Below are 21,713 nucleotides of genomic sequence, written 5' to 3'. Positions count from 1 at the left end.
GCGTTCAGCGCTGCAGAGATGCTCGTCGGTCTGACAGTGGTGAGGACTGATGTCAAAATCATCCTCCGCACAAAGGGCCCGGGGAGGTGCGAGTGATGCTGCCTCTTACAGCCCCATCATTCTGTCACACAGCACGGCTGCCGTTTTCACCGAGGAAACGCCTCGAATGACAGCGGAGGAGCTTTTTGACTCGTTTCTCACCACTAGCAGGCCGATCACTCATGAAGGTTTTCCAGTGTACCTGCGGGGAAGGTGGGCTGCTTTGCTCAATTTTGGAATAGCGCATTTTCGGCATGTTGTTGTAGATTTGGGTGAGAAAATGCAGAGGGGGGAGCCTGAATATCTAACCTTAAACCGTGCGCGATGCTCTTTTCTCCTGGAGCTGCACAGATATTTTATAATAATCTGAGGCCTGTGCTTTTGTGCTGTATAAATGAATGGATTATTTACAGATTGACTGAGTTGAGCTCTTCAGTAGCCTACCATCGCTGTGATCTCCTAATCCGAGTCATTGTGGCCCGTGTGATGTAAACATATGATCATAGCTGAGAGAGAATTTGCAGTGACTGTCTAATAATTTGTTATCCTTCACCGCTGCTGCCATCATGGGTGATTTCTGTGCTTCTAGCACTAATTATACGCTATTAATAATCATTACAGTAACCTGCAAGAGACAGTAATTGTCTGTTTATATGATTACATAACAGTTCACTAACCGACCTGCTCACTTTAACCTTCTCAGGTCATTCAGTTCCATCCAAAGCCATGGGGTTCACACGCCTTGCTGTGGTGCTGTCTGTCACTATGATCCACCTCGTTTCAGGTAACAGTTTGTGTTTCGTGTGTTTGATGTGCCACAATTATGCAGTATTCGCCTTATTTCACATGTTGTAAAATTGGTCGTTTCTGTGTGCTTGCTTCACCTGCTAGACTTGTTTTTATGTTGGTGCACGTGACAAAAGCAGTAACTGGTCCTGGTTATTTCAGGGATGAGCTTTATGACTCCTGAGCCTGATACACCACCAACATCAACCCCAGATTCTTACCCACTGGGAGACCTGATCCATGCTGCCCTGCAGAGTAAAGAATACTTAGGACAGGCTTCTGCAGGCACAGGTACATAACACAGAGCTTTATGGCTTTAGATAGGGTTCAACCATATGGGGTTTACAATACACTTTACTAGTAGTCAAAGGGACTGATATATTAGTAAATATGAAAATGTTGGTGTCAGAATTTAGAATAACACATACTCCAACCTATAACTTTTTCAAAATCTTTAAGATATGTTTAATTAAAAGTGTTAGATTGTTGCTTATCATGTGTAACTAGTCAGATCACTCTGTGAGCAGGACCAGAGTGTCAAGAGGTTTGGCTTCATCAGGGCCAAAAAAGCACATTTTAAAATGCATTCATGTGGTTGGATTTCAACTAAAAATGGTGAAAGACACTAATAATCAGAAAAGTGCAGAATATCAGGTCTAAATTAAGCCATCGTCATATTATGGCTGCAACTAATGTTTACTTTTCATGTTGATTAACCTATCAGTTACTTTCTAGATTAATCACAGTGTTTTTTCATCTATAAGATATCAGAAAATGGTCAAAAATGTCAGTCATTGTGTCCTATTACCCAAGATGACATCCTCAAATGTCTTGTTTTGTGCATAAACCCTAAGATATTCAGTTTACTGTCACAGAGCAGTGAAGAAAGCTAAAAATAACAACATTGAAGAAGCTAGAATCAGAGAATTTAAACATTTTTTCTTTTTAAAAATGCTCAAACTGGTGATTCAGTAATCAACATAGCAGCTGGAATCAGAGAATTTAAACTTTTTTTCTTTTAAAAAATGCTCAAACGGGTGATTCAATAAACAACATAGCAGAGGATTAATTCACTATAGTTGACAAATAATCAACTACTTGGTAACGGTACCTAATTCGGTAACAGTGTCGCAGTACGGTGTGGTTGGCTGTCTATCGGAGATGACACAAGTTGAGTTGAACTTTTCGGCTCTGCAGGTACCACCACCAACCCGACACAGGCTGTACCTCGACTTGACCAGACCGAGTCTACAGCGACGGCCATATCTCCGGGGCTCCTCACCACAGCTTTAAGCTCCTCTTCCGCTGCAGGCCAGACCAGATCCAGGAATATCATGTCCTCGCTGCCCATGGAGGAGGAGACCACCACCACTCTGATCACCACCACCACCATAACCACCATGCACATGCCAGGTACTTGAATGCCATCATCTGGCTTCCTCTCGGGCCTTGGTGGTTTATCAATAAAGAAATGCTCGAAAATGTAATCCAGAATGTCACCTGCTGCTTTAGGGTTGCTCAGATTTTTTTCGCACTAAATCATGTTCCGTCCGTTCACAAATTAAGAAGCTTCTCTCTCAGCATCCTTTTAAAGAGAGGAAAACAAGAAGATGACGACAGAAAAGGTAAGGTGAACCTTTCATGAAACATTGAAGAGCAGGAACATGTTACAATGTGAGTTAATGGTAAAGCGAAAGATGGACATGTGCTTTGTATTTGTTTTTTTAGAAAAACAGTACTTTACATAACTAGTCTGTAGAGACTTGATTCACATGTTTAAGCTATAAATATGTAAATTCACCATGTCATATCTGTATATATATGTGTGTGTGTGTGTGTGTGTGTGTGTGTGTAAAGTACTACATTTTAGATATTATATTTAGATATATATATTCACCATGTCATACATCTATATACCTATATGTAAATGCACCATGTCATACTTGTATATATCCATTTGAAAATTCATTGTCGTACCTGTGTGTGTGTGTGTGTGTGTGTGTGTGTGTGTGTGTGTGTGTGTATATATATATATATATATATATATATATATATATATTAGGGCTGGGGCCTTAACGCGTTAATTTTGATTAATTAATTAATTACAGCGTAAACAACGCGTTAAAACATATTAACGCAATTAGTTGCACCCTCCTCAGTTCCCTCATTTCTGGCACACCGGTAACTCTGATGAACACTCCAGCCCAGTAGGTGGCGGTAATGAACCTAAAGTCTGTTTGTAGCCATGAAGAAGAAGCACAGGAAGTACTGAGTGAAGTCAGGCACTGGTGAACAGTGAAGGAAGATGAGGTTGAGCGGAAAGTTTCCTTTTAAAAATTCCCGATGGCAGCTTGGCTAAAAGCCTGGTTGTGTGCAAATTGTACAACAAAGAGTTTTCTGATCACTGCGTCACTTCAAGCCAACAGTATCACGTCAATGTAAAACCTTACTGTTAGCACCAGAGCTAACGTTAGCTACGAGTCATGCTAACGGCTAACGGTGTAGCCATCCCATAATAAACCACTTTTCTAGACAGTGCTTGAGTTTACAGAAAGTCTTAAAATGATGAATAAAATCGCTATAATTGCACTTAGATTTGCAGTAATCTGTGAATGTAGCAGACAGATGAAAACTGCAGATAAATAGAAATGAAACATGTTTGTGGTTTAAGTTTTTACTCCGTTGAGACTCTGCCTCCTTGGAGGAGGAATAACCTAAACAACAAAAATATCTCTTAATTATAAACTTTTTGTTTATAAAAAATTACATAAATAAAAACTGATATTCCTATAAAAAGAACCATCAAAATTACACCATTTATCAGACCCAGATAAGATGAAAACAGAATGAATCTGTGGATTTTCAACTTTCTGAAGCCCCTTGAACTACTTATGCTGATTTTATGTGCCATACAGTGAAGAAAACAACTAAATTCAGGCTTTAAGTCATCAAAATCACTTTTTTCTATAGGTCCCATTTTCCATTTTTTGAATAAATTTTAAATTATAAACACGTATATGTCTATTCATTGATTCAACTGTCAACCACAATTTTATTTGAATTGAAAAACACTTATTGTGTCAAATATTGCTATTTGTCAAAACTGCAATTAATTGCGATTTATTAATTACAAAGCCTGTAATTAATTAGATTACATTTTTTTAATGGCGTCCCACCACTAATTTGTATATACATACATATATATATATATATATATATATATATATATATAGAGAGAGAGAGAGAGAGAGAGAGAGAGAGAGAGAGAGAGAGAGAGAGAGAGAGAGAGATATGAGGTACATTCATCATGTCATACCTGTGTGTGTGCGCGCCGCACATATCATGTCATATGTGGACATATCAATACATGAATTCACCATATCAGACCTGTATATACCCATATGTAAATGCACCATGTCATACCTGTGTGTATATATACATGTAAATCATGTCATGTGTATATATCCACATGTCAGTTCATCATGTCATATGTATGCATATGCATATTCATCTTGTCATATCTGTATATATGCACATGTAAATTATTCATGTCATGTGTAAATATCCATATGTGTATATGTTCATATGCAAATTCAACATGTCATACCTGTATGTACATACTGATGGAAATTCATCATGTCATATGTTCATATGTAAATTTACCATGCCTTGTACATTGTTCTTTATTAAACCTTTATTTTATGCTCATCTTTAGACTTATTGCACTTTTGTCATTCTTGTTCTGCATCTCTCATGCCTCATCTTTATCTAGCGCACTGAAACATTTAAATTTTCCCCACTGAGGGATCAATAAAGTTTATCTTATCTTTGGAGTCAGTCAATTACCTGATACTAATGTGAATTCATATTTTGTAGTATATGCATTATCCAGTATTGATTTTAGATTGTTAGTGCACTGTTAAAGGTGGAATATTTTTAGTCTTGTTTGGTAACGATATCAGTGCAGCAATGCCGAGTTTGTGCTTTAGTTCTTTTTTCTGCAGGAATTAGATGCTTTATTTATACATTTCAGGATTCATGCCTGAAACCTTTGGAGGGACACAAAGAAATGAAGGAATACACTGAAAACGATGCAGTTCAACCTTGTGTTTTTTATTTGATATAGTCAGTGAATCGACCAGTCAATACACTATTTTAAAAAAGCTACTGCTAAAAGACAACCAAAGAAATCATGTAAGAATAACAGAAAATAATATAATTTTCCATAAATGAAATACATTTTCTAGCCCTTTTTCATGTTATTTTACATTATATATGTGTGTGTGTGTGTGTGTGTGTGTGTGTGTGTGTGTGTGTGGGTATGTGTGTGTGGGTGTGTGTGTGCGTGTGTGTGTGTGTGTGTGTGTGTGTGTGTGTGTTACATTATGTATATACATTATACACATATAAAAGATTTATGTAATTTTATTGAAGGCAAGACAAAAATTGCTAATCATATTGCTTTTTTTGTGAATTACAGTGATGTCAGCACATGTGCATATTCCAATTCCTTATTTATTACCTTGGTTTAAGTCCAAATCAGTCCTGAAAACTATAGAACTTTGTGACTATAATTACTTGAAACTCTGACTGGACTTTTTTCTGGAAGAATGTTGTGAATGGGATGTGTTGATTCCACTGCGACTCTGGTCACATTGTCACATGAAAAGTTGCGTATCCAAATTCTTGTTATGCATTTTAGTCATTGTTACAACAAATAAAAAAAATATTGCTGGGTATGACAACAACTGAACTGAAAAAAAGGCCACACGGGTGTTTCCAGAAATACTAAAACCAGCACTGTTATTGTCTGCCTGTAACAAATCAGTCAACACAGCTTCATGAGCAGCAGACTAACACTGTGTCCCAATGATGGGCAGAAATACACTTACTGTTACAGCATTTTTCCCATTGGCTTGAGTGTCTGTGCAGCTTCTTACTGAAGGTAGATGAGAAGTGCACGATAACAGCTACAAATGGCAATTAAGGAAATGTGATGGAGCGGGTTGAAGGGTCAGCTGATTTACAACAGATGCAGGCAGAGAAATATCCTGCAAGATGAATGACCTGGGAAGTGTGTGTGTGAGAAAGAGTGTCACTCTGCAGTTGTATCGTGTTTCTTTCTGGGAATTGTGATTTCTGTAAAGCACCTTATGGAAAATTTGCTTTTTTGATTACGTTCCGAGAGCTGAGAAGAACAGCATCACTCTCATATTACTACAAAAAGCATTTAGTTGCTTAGCATTAGGACAGGAAACAGCTCAGGTGAAACAGAACAACTGTATTTCAGTTTACCTACCAGATAGTTTTAGAGTGTAGAAACAACAAGTTGCCATTCTAGCGAACTTTGTTATTATATTAAAGTTCTTCACCTTGCCCAGACTGCGCAGTGGTTGCGCTTGGTGGTTTATTGCTAACTCTAAATTGTCCTTAGGTGAATGCGAGTGTGATTGTTTGTGTCTATGTGGCCCTGCGATACACTGGTGATCTGTCCAGAGTGTCCCCTGCCGTCGCCCAAAAGTCAGCTGGGATAGACTCCAGTGACCCCACCCTGCGACTCTAATGAGAATTAAGTGGCGTACAGATAATGGATGAATGGATGGATACGAGAAGTTCATAAATACTAGAAGAGAAATCAGAATGGCTGAGCATTCCCACCAATGATGAGCCAAAAACACAGATTCCCAGGATTTCATATGTAACAAACCTAAACAGCCAATCTTTGCATTGAGCAGGTTGGAGCTTTCTGCATAATTAATTTGAATTACTACAGTATTCTAACTTGCTGCTATAGAGCTTCAAGTAGTTAGTTTTATAGTGTTTGAATCAGAGGTGAGCTGGTGTGCTCAAGTTGCAATAAGTGAGGAGAGGTGCATGAGGTGAGACGTCATAGATCTGCACATTTTAAATGAAACACTGATGCAGATAAAGCTAAGCTATTTCAGAGCAGGAAGGGATCATTTTCATGGAAAAAGCTTCCAGATATTCAGTTTTTATATACAGAGATGTGTTTTTTGTGTTTAATCAATGACTGGAGACAAAAACGAAAAAACATTTAATATTTCACACAAATTGCTTTAATTGTTGCTGCCACTAATATTATAAAGGGGGGTCAATAATTGCATTCTGTTTAAATGATTTGCAGTTTCTGCAAGTTATGCAGTCTAGAAAAGTTACTTACAAATACTATCAGTTACCATGGACTGTCAAATTGGTTTTTTGGTTTTAGATTTCACATCCAAAGATGAAACAGAAATTTGCCACTGCTTGTCCCTTACATGAGATGAAACTGTCTGTGCTTTCTGTTGGTGATGACTATATTTACAATAAATGTACTAAATATAAGCCTTGTACAAATGTGTAATCCTATTTAAGTTATCTATTTTCTGCCTGAATGCAAATGTATCGATATTTAAGGCAAATATGTGCTCACTTTTTAACTCAATGTCATTTTTTGTGGATGCAGAATCTTGCACTTGATTTATAAAACAACCAAACACAGCTACATGTTTTAAGATTTTGCAGATGATGAGGCATCCTTATAAATACTCAGTTTAGATAATCAGGAGTGTAGGAGGCATCCAGAGACACAGTGAAGACACAGTTTGATAAAAGATCTGAATATAACATCTCTCTTATATTCGATCTCAAGTCCTCACCCAAAAAAACGGGTTACAGGTTTGTTTTCATATTTTATCTGCAGTTTTAGTGTCTGATAGAGTGTTTAAGCTGAACAAATACATGATAACTCGTAACCCAATTAATGATCACATATTCCTTCTAATCCCATCTCATTTCACACTGTACAAATTGTGAATTATCAAGAGACCACATTGACTACATACATGTTCACAGTGTACTTTAATCCAAACAATGCTTTGACTGGCTGGAAAAATATCAGTTGAGTCCAAAAACATGCTCAGGTTAATTGGTAACTCTAAATTGTCCTTAGGTGAATGCGAGTGTGATTGTTTGTCTCTATGTGGCCTTGCAATAGACTGGTGACCTGTCCAGAGTGTCACCTGCCTTCGTCCAAAGGTCGGCTGGGATAGACTCCAGCGTCCCCACGATTCTAATGAGAATTAAGTGGTGTATATATAATGGATGAATCGATGGATGTGAGACGTTCATAAATACTAGAAGAGAACTCAAAATGGCTGAGCATTCCCACCAATGATGAGCCAAAAGCACAGATTCCCAGGATTTCATATGTAACAAACCTAAACAGGCAAACCTTGCATTGAGCAGGTTGGAGCTTTCTGCATCATTATTGCGAATTACTACAAGTATCCTAACTTGCTGCTATGTAGCATCAAGTAGTTTTACAGTGTTTGAGTCAGAGGTGAGCTGGTGTGCTCAAGAGAAACAGTCTTGACATTGTTAATGTGGTAAATGACTATTCTAACTGGAAACAGCTGATTTTTAATGGAATATCTGCATAGGGGTACAGAGGAACATTTCCAGCAACCATCACTCCTGTGTTCTAATGCTACATTGTGTTAGCTAATCGTGTTGAAAGGCTAATTGATGATTAGAATCCCCTTGTGCAATTATGTTTGCACATGAATAAAAATTTGAGTTTTCATGGAAAACTTAAAATTGTCTGGGTGACCCCAAACTTTTCAACAGTAGTGCAAATTGTAAAAATATTTCTCGACACACTTTTTTATTTCTTCTTTTCTTGCTCACTCTCTCTTTTTGTTTTTTACAGTACAATGCAATGCCACTTTGTCTGCAATGGACGATGTTGTCGAGTCACCAGATCCTGCATCCTCGTCGTCTTTTTCTCCTTTGGAATGTACCTACAGCATTACTGTGTATGCGGGTTATGGTGTGGAAATTCAGGTGAAGTTCAATATGAATCCATAAAGTTGAATACTTCCAAAATTTAATGGAATACGTAGACTTCTGAATTTGTATTACAAAGAGGAATATAGACACAAATATGGTTGCATTCAGAACTGCTGTTTGTGTTCATCTCAGTGGTGCAACATTTGCATCAACAGACTGCAACAATGATCAGTTTGTCTTCTTCTGGATGACAAATGTGTATCAATGTCAGTGGGATTATTTCACAAACTCCTGATTGACATGTTTATTTATTCAGGACGGCTTACAGAACAGGATCTATGTGTTCTCTTTCTGCCTCTAGGTGAGGAAGGCCAACCTCTCTAAGGACGAGTCTCTGACCATCATGGGCTACGGAGGTTCAGGACCGGAGCTGTTGGCCAACGAGACTCTGATGAAAGAGGGCCAGGTGATTCGCAGTACAACCAACCAGGTGTACATTCACTATCGCAGCCTCCGACAGACCAACCATGGCATGTTCAGCCTCCACTATCAAGGTAAATGAACCCACAAGATGAATAGGAGATAAACGATTTCCATGAAGACTTCATACAAGTTTTCTTTCCAACTGAATACAGCACCAGATTTACTCAGAGAATGTTTTCTGCGGTTGGAATAAAAGCCTGCATAGACACAGAAAGCACAGAAGCATAGAGGATTTCTCTTTAAATTTTTTTTAAAAATTTCTAAATGAGGCTGCACAGAGGCTGGGTGGTTATCATCGTTGCCTTACAGCTAGAAGATCCCCGGTTCTTGTCCCAGCCTGGAATCTTTCTGCATGGAGATTGCATGTTCTCCCTGTGCATACGTGGGTTTTCTCCAGGTTCTTCGGCTTCCTCCCACAATCCACATGCTCGCGTTAATTGGTCATTCTAAATTGTCCGTAGGTGTAAATGTGAGTGTGATTGTGTAGCCCTGCGATAGACTGGTAACCTGTCCAGTATGTCCCCTGTCTTCTCCCTAAGTCAGCTCCGATCAAGGGAGAAAGGTTTAGGTAATCAGACGTCAGTAGCATCTTCATAAAAGGAGGATATACGATGCAGGTGCTGGTGAACAGACAAGTGGAGGGAGATGGCACCTGCTCAGCCACGTCACCTGGGACAAATCTGTCTATAAAGGTGGTGATGAGGGAGGCTAAAATTAAAATTATACCATGAAACTCTAAAAACAGAAGAATTGTCCTTCCAAAGGTCTTTGAACTACTCATCTGTGACAAATCAGAAAATGCAACCAAATTTATGCTCAAAATCAAGACATTTCATGCAAATCACTTTATTCTACATGTCTCATTTAGAAGTTTGCCACAAATAATCCTGTTTGCTTTAATAAAATTCAGTTTAAAAAATTTGATTAGATAATGTCAGTAAAGAATACAATCAACTTTTTTCTTTTTTAAACACGTATACACATAAGCACGCAGTCATGAATGCATACACATACAGGTATATGTCAGCACTTAAACAAAGACACGTACATATATGTACACAAAAGCAAAACAAGATAACAGAACAATATAGAACATAACCCCCCTCCCATCCACCCCATCCCACCTCAGCTTAGCACATATGACCAACATATAATACTGGTTATTCAAAATTTATGAAACACAGTAACAGGCACACATTCAGTTGGCGAGTAGCTTCAAACTTGTAAAATATGATATGAACGGTTGCCATTTACAGAAAAACTTATCAGTGGATCCTCTCAAAGTATATTTTATCTTCTCAAGTTTTAGGAAGAATATGGTGTCCTTAAGCCACCGGGAGATGGAAGGACATTTGACAGATTTCCAATGTAGCAGTAAACAAAATCTCGCCAATAGGGATGTGAAAGCTAAAATGTCCTTTTGGTTAGAATTTAATGCAAGAGAAGCATCAGGAATCCCAAATATAGCAATCAATGGGTAAGGCTGCAAATTTACTCCAAGAACAGTGGACATAATATTAAAATACCTGGTCCAAAAATCATTTAGCGCTGGGCAAAAAAAAAACATATGGCTGAGATGACAAGGAGAGCCATGATATTTATCACATTCATCCTTCACTTCTGGATGAATTCCAGCCAGTCTGGATTTAGAAAAATGGACCCTATGCAGGACCTTAAATTGAATGAATCCCAGACGAGCACAAGAAGTTCTAGATCGTATCCTGTCTATAGCATGATGCCAGAGGTTTTCATTTAATTGGATTCCCAGTTCCTTTTCCCATGTACTCTTAGTTTTGGTACTAAAATGATTACTTAAGGACAAGATGAAGTTGTACATGTTGGAAATTAAGCTTTTCTATTGAGGACTGTGTGAGAACAAGTTCTCCCAAAGTTGTCCTGGAGGTGCAGAGGGAAAATTCGGGAAACATTTGGAGACAAAATCACGGATTTGGAAATAGCGATACAAATGAGAAGGAGGGAGGTCATACCTGGAGGACAGGTTACCGAAGCTCTCAAAGACACCGCCTATATATAGATTTTTGAATTGTTTAATACCCTTGTCAAACCATACTGAAAACACTGGGTCCAGAAGTGATGGAGGAAATAGGTGGTTGTTGGTTAATGGACCTAAGGAAGATGCATCTGAGAATTTAAAGTGCTGTCTAAACTGATACCAGATCTGAAGAGTGTTTAGAATCCTGTCTTCCCCCTAAGTCAGCTCCAATCAAGGGAGAAAGGTTTAGGTAATCAGACTTCAGTAGCATCTTCATAAAAGGAGGATATACGATGCAGGTGCTGGTGAACAGACAAGTGGAGGGAGATGGCACCTGCTCAGCCACATCACCTGGGACAAATCTGTCTATATCTGTCTGGTGATGGGGGAGGCTAAAATTAAAATTACACCATGAAACTCTAAAAACAGAAGAATTGTCCTTCCAAAGGTCTTTGAACTACTCATCTGTGACAAATCAGAAAATGCAACCAAATTTATGCTCAAAATCAGGACATTTCATGCAAATCACTTTATTCTACATGTCTCATTTAGAAGTTTGCCACAAGTAATCCTGTTTGCTTTAATAAAATTCAGTTTAAAAAATTCTGTACAATTTCACTCAACTTCAGTGCTAGAAGTGGTTCAGCTTTGACAAACAGTCAAGTCACAAAAATTCTGGGATTTTTTGACTGAGCTGGACTGAACTGCAGGCTGTACTTACGCAGGTAGAAAAGGCCAAAGTATGGCAACAAAATACAAATGAAAAGAAACACAGCGAGAAGTTGCAAAAACATCAACAATCTGCCTGGGGTTCAGAGTGTTAAAGAAAGACATCACAAACATCTCAAGATTTAAAGATTAACACCCAGCTGAATAACTTCTAGAATGTGGAGGGAAAACTCAATGCTCAGGAATAATGACACATCGAAACTGTGAAACTGGGGAAATGAAATTGTAGATGAAAATGAGAAAGACGATCAGAGAGAAGAAAATCACCAAGAGAAGCTGCTTTGAAACTTTAATGAAACCATTTATTTTCCTCTACCTCCATCACCAGCCTTCCTGCTCTCCTGCCCGTTCCCTCTGTCCCCTGAGGGCGGCGGAGTGACAGTGACGGACATCCACCCTGGAGGTCAGGCCCACTTCCACTGTGATCCAGGTTTCCAGGTTCGTGGCCATGAGGTGGCAACATGTGTGAACACAACACAGCCACACTGGAGCACCCCTGAGCCTCAATGTGTTGGTTCGTACATGAATTTCTATTAAATGTGCCGAAACTGGAGAGGTTTTTTGCTCATTAGTGTGGCGGAGTTTGTAAAATAATATGTGGGATATTATTATTCGCTCAGCTGTGTCTTGTGGAGGGTGGATTCGTAATGCTACTGTGGGACGGATCCTGTCTCCACCTCCTCCATCTGTCAGCAACCACAGTAATGGAAATAATCTGAGCTGCCACTGGTTGATAGAAGCCAAAGAGGGACACAGACTCCACCTACACTTTGAGAGGATTGCACTGGATGAAGATGATGATAAGTAAGTTTGTGTTTCTACAAGGCTTCAATCTGTCTGTCTAGTTTACATATGACAGAATATGTTATCTGAACCTTTCTAAGTCAATGTAAAGAATGGCCATTGTTTAAAACATCTTTTTTGTAAAATATTAAGGCTTCTATTTTTAGTTTTGGCATCTCAGACAAGTATGTTCTTATAGATTTTGGACAGTCGGATATTAGATTATTGTTCAGTTGTTTAGCTTAATTAACAATTCTAAAGTTAAACATTGGTAAAATGATCAAATTCACACTCAAAATTTACACAATAGGCTGTCTTCTATCTTTAATGCTTAACAAATTATGGTATTTTGCCCTTTGTTGCCTACAGGCTGCAATAGAATTGTTGGGCTGATTCTCGTTCTTTATATTTCTCACACACACTGCCCACTAGCATTAGTACCATTAGCACAAATAAAAAAGAGAACAAGTAAAAGAAACTATTTATGCAATCTCTAAAAATATATAAAGTAAGTCATTAAAATTAATTTCTAACTTACTGGAAACTTTGATGAAAATTTGATTTCAGAATCAGAAATTGCTTTATTGATCCCAGAGGGGAAATTGCTTACATTACAGTTGCTCCCATTCAAAGCCTTAGAAATTTAAGTTAACAAGTAGGAATGTACTAAAAATATAAACATAAGTAGAAAAGTATAAACATACAAAGTAAAATACGCTTACTTCTAAGGAAAATATTTAAAAGATATATAGACTTGGCTTTAATATTTTCTAGAAAAATAAAATCAAAATATAAGTATACAATAAATAGTAATTTAGCTATATTTGAACTGTTTGTGTTATTACAGAGAGAATTAGTTATTGTAGTTACTGCACATTATTGAGTGAAAAATGGTTTAATTCTACACCAGTGTCCTACATGTTAACCTGTTTATGTTGATTTTCCTTCAACCTGCTGTCCATGCACAGTTATACATTCCTTATTCAGGCACATATCATAGCATCTCTGTCTTTTGGAGCTCACCACTAGGTGTCTTTGTGATATATTCCTCTCAGGTTAATTGTGCGCAGTGGAAACAGTTCCCTGTCTCTGCCGCTCTTTGACTCGGACCTGGATGACGTCCCAGAACGTGGGCTGCTGAGTGAGAGCTCCACTCTGTACCTGGAGCTCACAGCTGACTCCTCCTCCATCCCTCTGCTGCTGGCGCTGCGATACGAGGGTGAGGAGAGACTCTTCATATCCTTTTGCTTGCATGAGGTCTTCTGCACATTCAACTGCACATCCTTCTAATCTCCTTGTACAATACTGAAAACCTGGGTCAGCATTCTGCCTGAAAGAAGTTGATTAATTACTAAATTACTGGAAACTACCATTTATTCAAAATCTTGAAGGTTTTACTTGTTGCAAGGTTTTTGTTTTTTTCAAAGGTTGACCTTTCTAATTTATGGATAATTTAGACATTCAAGAGGTTACAGCCCTTCAGAAAACCAAGGCTTTGTCTGTCCACCGTTCAATGGGATATATTTCAGAGATTCACAACTGAAGCTTTTAGCGCCTCATACCTGTGCTTTTTCTTGCCAAGATGATTTGAGATTCTGGCTCCTTCCAAGTGAAAAGCTCCAGTGCTCTTTCTTCAATTAAATATAAATATGGTTGCTTAACCCGCTGAAATCATTTCTGGTTATTTTTACTCACTGTGGGCTCATTTCTCACAGCAATATAAAGTCTTGCACCTCTATGGAAACTGCATGACCATAGCTAGAAGTGGACTAAAACGATAAAAATTGAAACGGCTTGAATAAACATTATTTGTTTCCATACTTTTGTCCGAAATGCTATGTGTTAACACAGTATGCAGTTCAGTCTAGTTCAGCTGAAAAATCCGATTTTTTGTCATATTACTGTTGGTCACAGCTGAGTCACTAAATGGTGTCTCAGATGCACAAAGAAGCACAGACTTTTCTATTTCTTACACAGTCTATTTAAAGCAAATTTTAATTTTTGGTATTTTTGGTAACTTTCTAAACGAGACATGTAGAACAAGAAAAGCACTCAGCACTGTACTCCACCAAGGCTGCTCAGTCGTATCGTTTCCATTTGCTGAAATCTTGAAACAATTCATGGCAGAAATCACTGCACTATAGAATGTGATCATTTACTATAGTGACACTGTGCCGCTATCTCGCAAATATACAGAATTCCGCATCACTGACAAAATCTAATCAATTGGTCCTTGTGTCATTTCTGACCCTCCCTGAAAATTTCATCCAAATCTGTTTGTCCGTTTTTGAGTAACATTGCTAACAAGCAGACAAAGTGATGGCCAGACAACCAGACAGACAAACATACAGCAATCATCACATAACTCCACCGTTCCTTGGCAGAGTAATAAAGTGATTTTGATGAACGATCAGAATTTTTCACTAAGATTTGCTTAGGTGTTCAGACTGAGTAGCTACTACCTCTGATTAGTATATTCATACAAGCTTTGTGTCAATTTTTTTTTTTGCTTTTTTCAGCTTTCGATGATGAGCACTGCTGGGAGCCCTACATGCCTCATGGAAACTTCAGCAGCAGTGACATCTCGTATCAGCTGGGCACCACCGTCACCTTCACCTGCTCTCCGGGCTTCGTCATGGAACAAGGTTCAGGTACCATTGAGTGTGTCGACCCCAGCAATCCTCACTGGAATGACAGCGAGCCTGTGTGCAGAGGTGAGTTTAACTAAAACTAATTGTGTTACTAATGCATATTTACATAGCAGGCAGAGGTTTTTAAGTTATTTGAAAGACCTTTCCTTCATTAATATGCAAACTGAATTGTGCTGAGCAAACAAATTTAAGCTTAACCCTCATCAGTACACGTAGCAAAATCTATTAATCTGTACACTTGGGGTCCACCTGGACCCCAGTAGTATTTCATCAGTTTCACATTTCTGTACCTGTCCATATCCTCTCAGTATATATTTTCTTAAAACCTGTGTCATCTGTAGATACAAATATGAAAGAAACAATGAAACTTGGGTGACATGATGTTTTTATTCAAGAGAAAACCCAGCATTTTCACTATTTTCATACTTTTGTGATTTTTGGTGCAGAATCGTGTGCAGGAAATGGTATTAACATGTCCCATTATACCTCTGATGGTATAAAGTAAGGAGACATTAATCGTTCGTAGTAGAATAGCATATATATGATCCTCTTGATTAAAACTGCTCTCTTTGGAACTGAGGTCCAGGTGTGAGTGCGAGTGTGATTGTTTGTCCTGATTTAAGTTACTGTATTGTTTTTAAGTTATTCTCTTGTTTTTCACTGTGAAGCACTTTAGTCACCCTTTGGGCTGTTGTAAAGGGCTATACAAATAAACTGATTGCCATAGTTCAGATGATTACTATTAATGATTACTGATGTGTATTGCTTACATTAGTCTAAGAATTCCTGAATTGAAATGAAGCACAATGCAACTGAAGCAGTCATCACAAGAGCAACATAACACATACATACATAAATAAAACATGCACAGTCCGGCTGGGGGCTGCACAGTGACGTGGTGGTTAGCATCTTCGCCTTGCAACGAGGAGATCCCTGGTTTGCGTCCCGGCCTTCCTGGGATCTTTTTGCATGGAGTCTCCATGTTCTCCCTGTGCATGCGTGGGTTTCCTCCAAGTTCTCTGGCTTCTTCCCACAGTCCAAAAATATGCTGAGGTTATTTGATTATTCTAAATTGCCAGTAGGGGTGAATATGAGTGTCTCTGTATGTAGCCCTGTGATAGACTGGTGACCTGTCCAGGGTGTCCCCTGTCTTCGCCCCGAGTCAGCTGGGATAGACTCCAGCCCCCCATGACCCCAATGATGATTAAGTGGTGTACAGATAATGGATGGATGCACAGTCTGGCTGGGGTCTGACTGGGGTCCACATGGACCCCAAATGATTTTTCTATATATACACCACAAACCTGGTTGGAATCAAATAAGCTTTGCCTTATGTGATGGCAACTAGGTGGTTGACAACTACGTAAAGGGACTGAAAAATCTAACTTGCAAATAAAAAGATATGACAAGTTATGTACACCTGGGGTCTGCATGGACCCCAGGTGTACTGATGAGGGTTAAAATCAGGACATTTCACGCAAATCACTTTATTCTACATGTCTCATTTAGAAATTCACCAAAAATTAACCCATTTACTATAATCAATTTCTGTATACAACAAAAAATTCTGCGCTCTTTTACTCAACTCAAAAGCTATAAATGGAAGAGAGTAATATGGGACACTTCTCATCAAATTTTGACAGGTCCCAATCAGAAGCTGCATGTCACAGGGGGGCGGGCCTTTGCCCTAAGACGTCCAATCAGAGGCTGCCACGTCATAAGGCGGGCTATAGTATGGGGATCCAATGAGAGACTGCCACGTCATAGAGTCCCTCCCTTAGCACCACCCCATTTGCCATATTTGTAGTTTTTTTTTTATTTATAAAAGGAAATGATGTATTTAAAAATGCCAGAAATGATCGATTTAAAAAATGATTTATGAAACAATAATAATAAAATTCCCATGTTACGGTCATCCAATGAGGTGTGAGGGGAAGGGTGAATGAGAACCAATGAGAAGAGGAGTATGGGGGCTTCTTCATTTATAAAAGGCAGTGGGCCTCTCTGTAGACCACACCGTTGAATAGAACTCACCATGGCTCAGAAAATGTTGGATGTCCAGGGGTATGCGGTTCCCCAAGCGAGCGGCAGAAAAGTTTGGGTCTGAAATGACTGGTTACATGTGCTCCTGTTAAGCGCTGAAGACAGAATGTACATGTCCTTCTCTCCACTCCTTCTGTCCATCCCAGTGGCCTTCTAAGTTAGGGGATGGGAGCTTAAAAGCCTCAGGACAGAGATGAAAAAGGTCTTAGAACAGAGGATTATGAATCCCTAAGTTAATCGTTAGATCTCTTTTAAAAAAAAAAGGAGTTTATTGTTTTATCGCTTTATTGGTATTGCTTGTCCAGACAATGAGGCACCCAAACTCTGAAGACAGAGCATGGTCAAACTCAGGTCAGAGTCACCACCACGATTCCACCTTGACCTTACAGGTCACCACCACGGTCATAAATGAGTGGCTACTTGAAGTAGAATGCTCTGAGGTCAAGTGACATGATAGCACACACACACACACACACACACACACACACACACACACACACACACACACACACACACACACACACACACACACACACACACACCGGTCACCTGAGCACTTGAATGTATCTTGTCTCTTGATTCCCTTAAACCGGTCATAAATGGTTGAATATGCAAGGTTGAGTTAAACAGTACATTGGAGGAATGACAGAAAAAAAACAACTGTGTGTGACACGCCGATACTTTATGGACCTGACAGCGGCAGCTCCCAAACTCTGAAGACAGAGCAAGGTCAAACTCAGGTCACAGCAAAACATGCACAATTTTTTCTTATAAGATTATTAAAGCTTTTCTCTACATTCCTTAAAAACCAAATGAACAAATTTGAACCTCATTAGAGAATGTAGTACATTAATGTAACAGATTGCAGTTGCTGAGTTTCTGATTGAGTTTTGGTCTGTCTTTAGGCTCTTTGTGTTTAGCACAACAGATGCTTGTACGGCAGGTTCTGTTACAGTGTGCACAGACCATCAAGTTGAACGGCTGCTGCATACAGGCTGGATCATTACAGACAGAGCAGTAACCCCTGCACTGGTGTGTGTGGGGATGGTGATAGCTCATGTAACAATAATCACAAACATACGTTACTCCGAGAAAAGCTTTCAGATTTTTCATGCCGTAGTAGTGCTTTTGAAGCAGAAATAGAAACAACGGATTACGGCGAGGGCTGCACAGTGGTGTAGTGGTTAGCACTTTCGCCTTACAGTGAGAAGATCCCTGGTTCGCGTCCCGGCTTTCCCGGGATCTTTCTGCATGGAGTTTGCATGTTCTCCCTGTGCATGCGTGGGTTTTCTCCGGGTACTCCGGCTTCCTCCCACAGTCCAAAAATATGCTGAGGTTAATTGATTACTCTAAATTATTATTATTATTAAATTGCCCGTAGGTGTGAATGTGAGAGTGATTGTTTGTCTATATATGTAGCCCTGCGACAGACTGGCGACCTGTCTAGGGTGTCCCCTGCCTTCGCCTGAGTCAGCTGGGATAGACTCCAGCCCCCCCCCGCGACCCTAGTGAGGATTAAGCGGTGTATAGATAATGGATGGAGGGATGGATTACAGCGATCAGGGGAGGTAGTTTGGAAAGGGTAGAGGGCTTGGTCAGTAGAATGTCTGCTAAACACTACAATTTTATGCTTTACAATTGCTTCAAATTTAGAAATGTCACTTAGGGTGACGGCAGTCTGATCGCTCAGACCTGCAAGACGTTGCAACACTTTGCCTCATTCTAGCACTTGACTATCTGTGATTTTAGGGTCCATCAGATGAGCCAGGTTAATGGCAAAGCAGAGCTGATTATTTGTGTTTTGTACTACATACAGTTGATGTTTTTTCTTTTGGATGATTTCACAGTCTAATGTTTTCTCTATCTTGCGTTTACCACTGCCTCGGGGGTTTTGCACCACCTGAACAACCAATTCTAACTGTGAGTCTCCGGTAATGTCCGTATTAGATTGTACCAGCTGGTCTAGTAAGCCTTCAAACGCGGGTAAGATACCATCACCATCCTCAGTGGCGGTGATAGACACATGATCTCGCACATTCTCCCCAATGATCTCCAGCTGCACAACGTCTCCGCATCTAGCCTGTGATTTAACTCTTTCAGCTAGATTGTGAAGGTTGACCATGACACTCTAAAATTGAGCAAGATCAGGTGGATTTTCAGGGGGAGGAATGGATAAAATGCGTCTCATTTCCACATTGTTAAAACGATCTCGTATGGTTGTGTTGATGGGACTCGGATTTTGAGAAAGATTTGAGGAGGTTTCAGCCTCCTGTCTCAAATTACCCCCCTCTTGTGGGTCAGCATTTAGTTGAATTTGATCAGCATTTTGTATGGATAACACAGGAGATCCATTTGATTGCTGTGAATCTGAGAGTGGGCTGCGGTTACAGTTTTCAAGAGCTCGGTTTATTTCATCAAAACCTCTCTGTACATCATAAACAGTTATACCACTCTGACCAGGTTGCTGTGTGAGGGTCAACTCAGGAGATTGGTCAACGGCGGATGGACTGTGTTTTGGAGAATTTATTTTTTGATTTATAATGTTTATTGCAGCAAGTAATTCAGGCGGGATGTTACAGTTTTGCTGAAAACTGTCATCATAGGTTGGTATGGATTGTTGATCAGCGAGTTGGTTTAGGCCTTCTATGACTGTTTGAAACTCAGACGGGACTATGTCGTACCACTGAAGAAACTCATCATCATTTAAGACTCCGATCAAGTTTAGTAATTCAGATGGGGAAATGTTAGACCGGTGAAGAAACTCATCATCTGCTAGTTGGTTTAAGCCTTCTATTAATCTCAGTAATTCAGGGGGAATTGGGTTTTGATTCATGATATATTGTGTCACACCTTACTAAACAAAATATTACCGATGGTTAAAATGGAGGAGATCGCTTGACTATACACTCTGTCTTAGTCTTGCCAGCTGATTTTGTGTGCGACGATCTCTGCTTTGCAGGGGTTGTCTTTGTCGAGGTGGCACTCTGCGGATCCTGCTGTGGTTCCTTCCCAAAGTCTGTGAAAAGGGAAAACTACTTAAATCTGAAACGCGTGTTTTTTGTTTGTTTGTTTGTTTTTTGTTTTTAATAATCATCCAGTTTGAATCAAAAGTCAAATGATAAAACGGGTCATAATGAAGAGACATATGTCTGACCTGTCTCCTAATGCTGACAGTTTGCTGCCTCTTTGATCGATGTGCAGAGGGTGAAGCAGCTTGCTCTGGGAGAGATGATGATTGCGGGGGAGGTGGAGTCACAGGAGCTGCAGCTTCAGAAGGGACCTGAGACAAATCTTTGCAGAACATTAGAAATGTTTTCAAAAAATTTATAAATAAAATTTTATTTAGAATTTGGAGGCAGGTAGGGTCACATGCAGGCCATATGAACAAGTTTTCCCCATATGAACAAATTTTCACGACAGAAAATAATGATAAAATCACTTACCAGAGGCATCACAATCTGCAATCTCTCCGAGCAGCGGCTCCTGACTACCTCCAGGCCCCGTTGTCTGTGGTTCCATCGCTCGGCTGTTGGAGGATGGCGGAGGCAAACCGGTCCCTGCTTCAGAGCTGTTTGTTTCTGATCCTACCAGTAAGGCCTCAGGCTGTTGAGTGACTTCTGGGACAGTGAGGCCTGCCGGTGGTGATGACGGTGGTGGTAGACTGGGCCCTGCTTTGGAGCTGTTTAACCGGTCCACAGGAGCAGATCCGTCTAAAGAGCTGTACCCCGGCTGTTGACAGGTCTCTGGATCACTGTGAGTCACTGTTGAAATCTCTTCTGGACTGGTCTCCTCAGGAACATGAAGCCGACGTCTGGTCATGGACAACCGGCCTGCTCGCTGTCTAGATTTGGCTTGAGGAGAGCGAGTCGAAGAGTTCTGAACCAGGGAGATAGAATCTAACTCCCCGAAAAAAACGGCCGGATTGTGGGCATTCAATGTGCTCCGAATTCGGCCTGAAAAGTCTGCAAACAGATATGATGACAGCAACACCTTTGAATCTCTGTAAGCTTACACAGCTACATATATACACATATACCCCTGCTGGGAAGGGTTTGAAGAATGAATATTCATTAAAAAAAAAAAAAAAAAAAAAAGAATGAAAATTACCATAATCTGACTGGGAAAAGTTAATGCCCAAAAATTCCTCAGGGACCACTTAAAGGTAAAAAACAAAGAAACAAAAAGTTAAATTTAACGATACTGAAAAGATGTATGCATAGAAATAAATAAAACACAGTCATTCCATAATATGAATCATATTACTATCTTGTCTTGTTTTTTATAACCGATAATTATTTGAAGACATGGCTTTAAAGATACTCACCAGAGACTACATGTATCGCAGTGTCCTCAGCAGCTGAATGCACTTGTACAGCAACTATAGCTTCAGTGAAAACGTGTCCATCCATCGTAAA

At 39.6% G+C, this 21,713-nt stretch overlaps 1 protein-coding gene across 5 annotated transcripts in view; it reads left to right on the top strand.

The window, feature by feature from the left end:
* The window catches only part of sez6l2 (seizure related 6 homolog (mouse)-like 2), a 38,854-nt gene that overhangs the window by 344 nt on the left and 16,797 nt on the right, over window positions 1-21,713 (top strand). For 2 of the 5 annotated variants that reach the window (XM_055005150.1, XM_035955539.2), the window contains exons 2-10: window positions 743-823; window positions 988-1,116; window positions 2,023-2,238; window positions 8,537-8,670; window positions 8,978-9,170; window positions 12,150-12,335; window positions 12,442-12,625; window positions 13,660-13,823; window positions 15,124-15,318. In XM_055005150.1, the coding sequence (XP_054861125.1) occupies window positions 743-823; window positions 988-1,116; window positions 2,023-2,238; window positions 8,537-8,670; window positions 8,978-9,170; window positions 12,150-12,335; window positions 12,442-12,625; window positions 13,660-13,823; window positions 15,124-15,318 (1,482 nt within the window). Of the gene's footprint in view, window positions 1-32; window positions 253-742; window positions 824-987; window positions 1,117-2,022; window positions 2,239-8,536; window positions 8,671-8,977; window positions 9,171-12,149; window positions 12,336-12,441; window positions 12,626-13,659; window positions 13,824-15,123; window positions 15,319-21,713 lie in introns of those variants that run through there. The other 3 variants (XM_055005151.1, XM_055005153.1, XM_055005152.1) reach the window with 3 other exon arrangements.

This window comes from Amphiprion ocellaris, chromosome 19, assembly GCF_022539595.1.
Source record: "Amphiprion ocellaris isolate individual 3 ecotype Okinawa chromosome 19, ASM2253959v1, whole genome shotgun sequence".
In the NCBI taxonomy this organism is placed as follows: domain Eukaryota; kingdom Metazoa; phylum Chordata; class Actinopteri; family Pomacentridae; genus Amphiprion; species Amphiprion ocellaris.
Note: the sequence above shows the minus strand (reverse complement) of the source record. Positions and strands in the feature narration are given on the sequence as shown.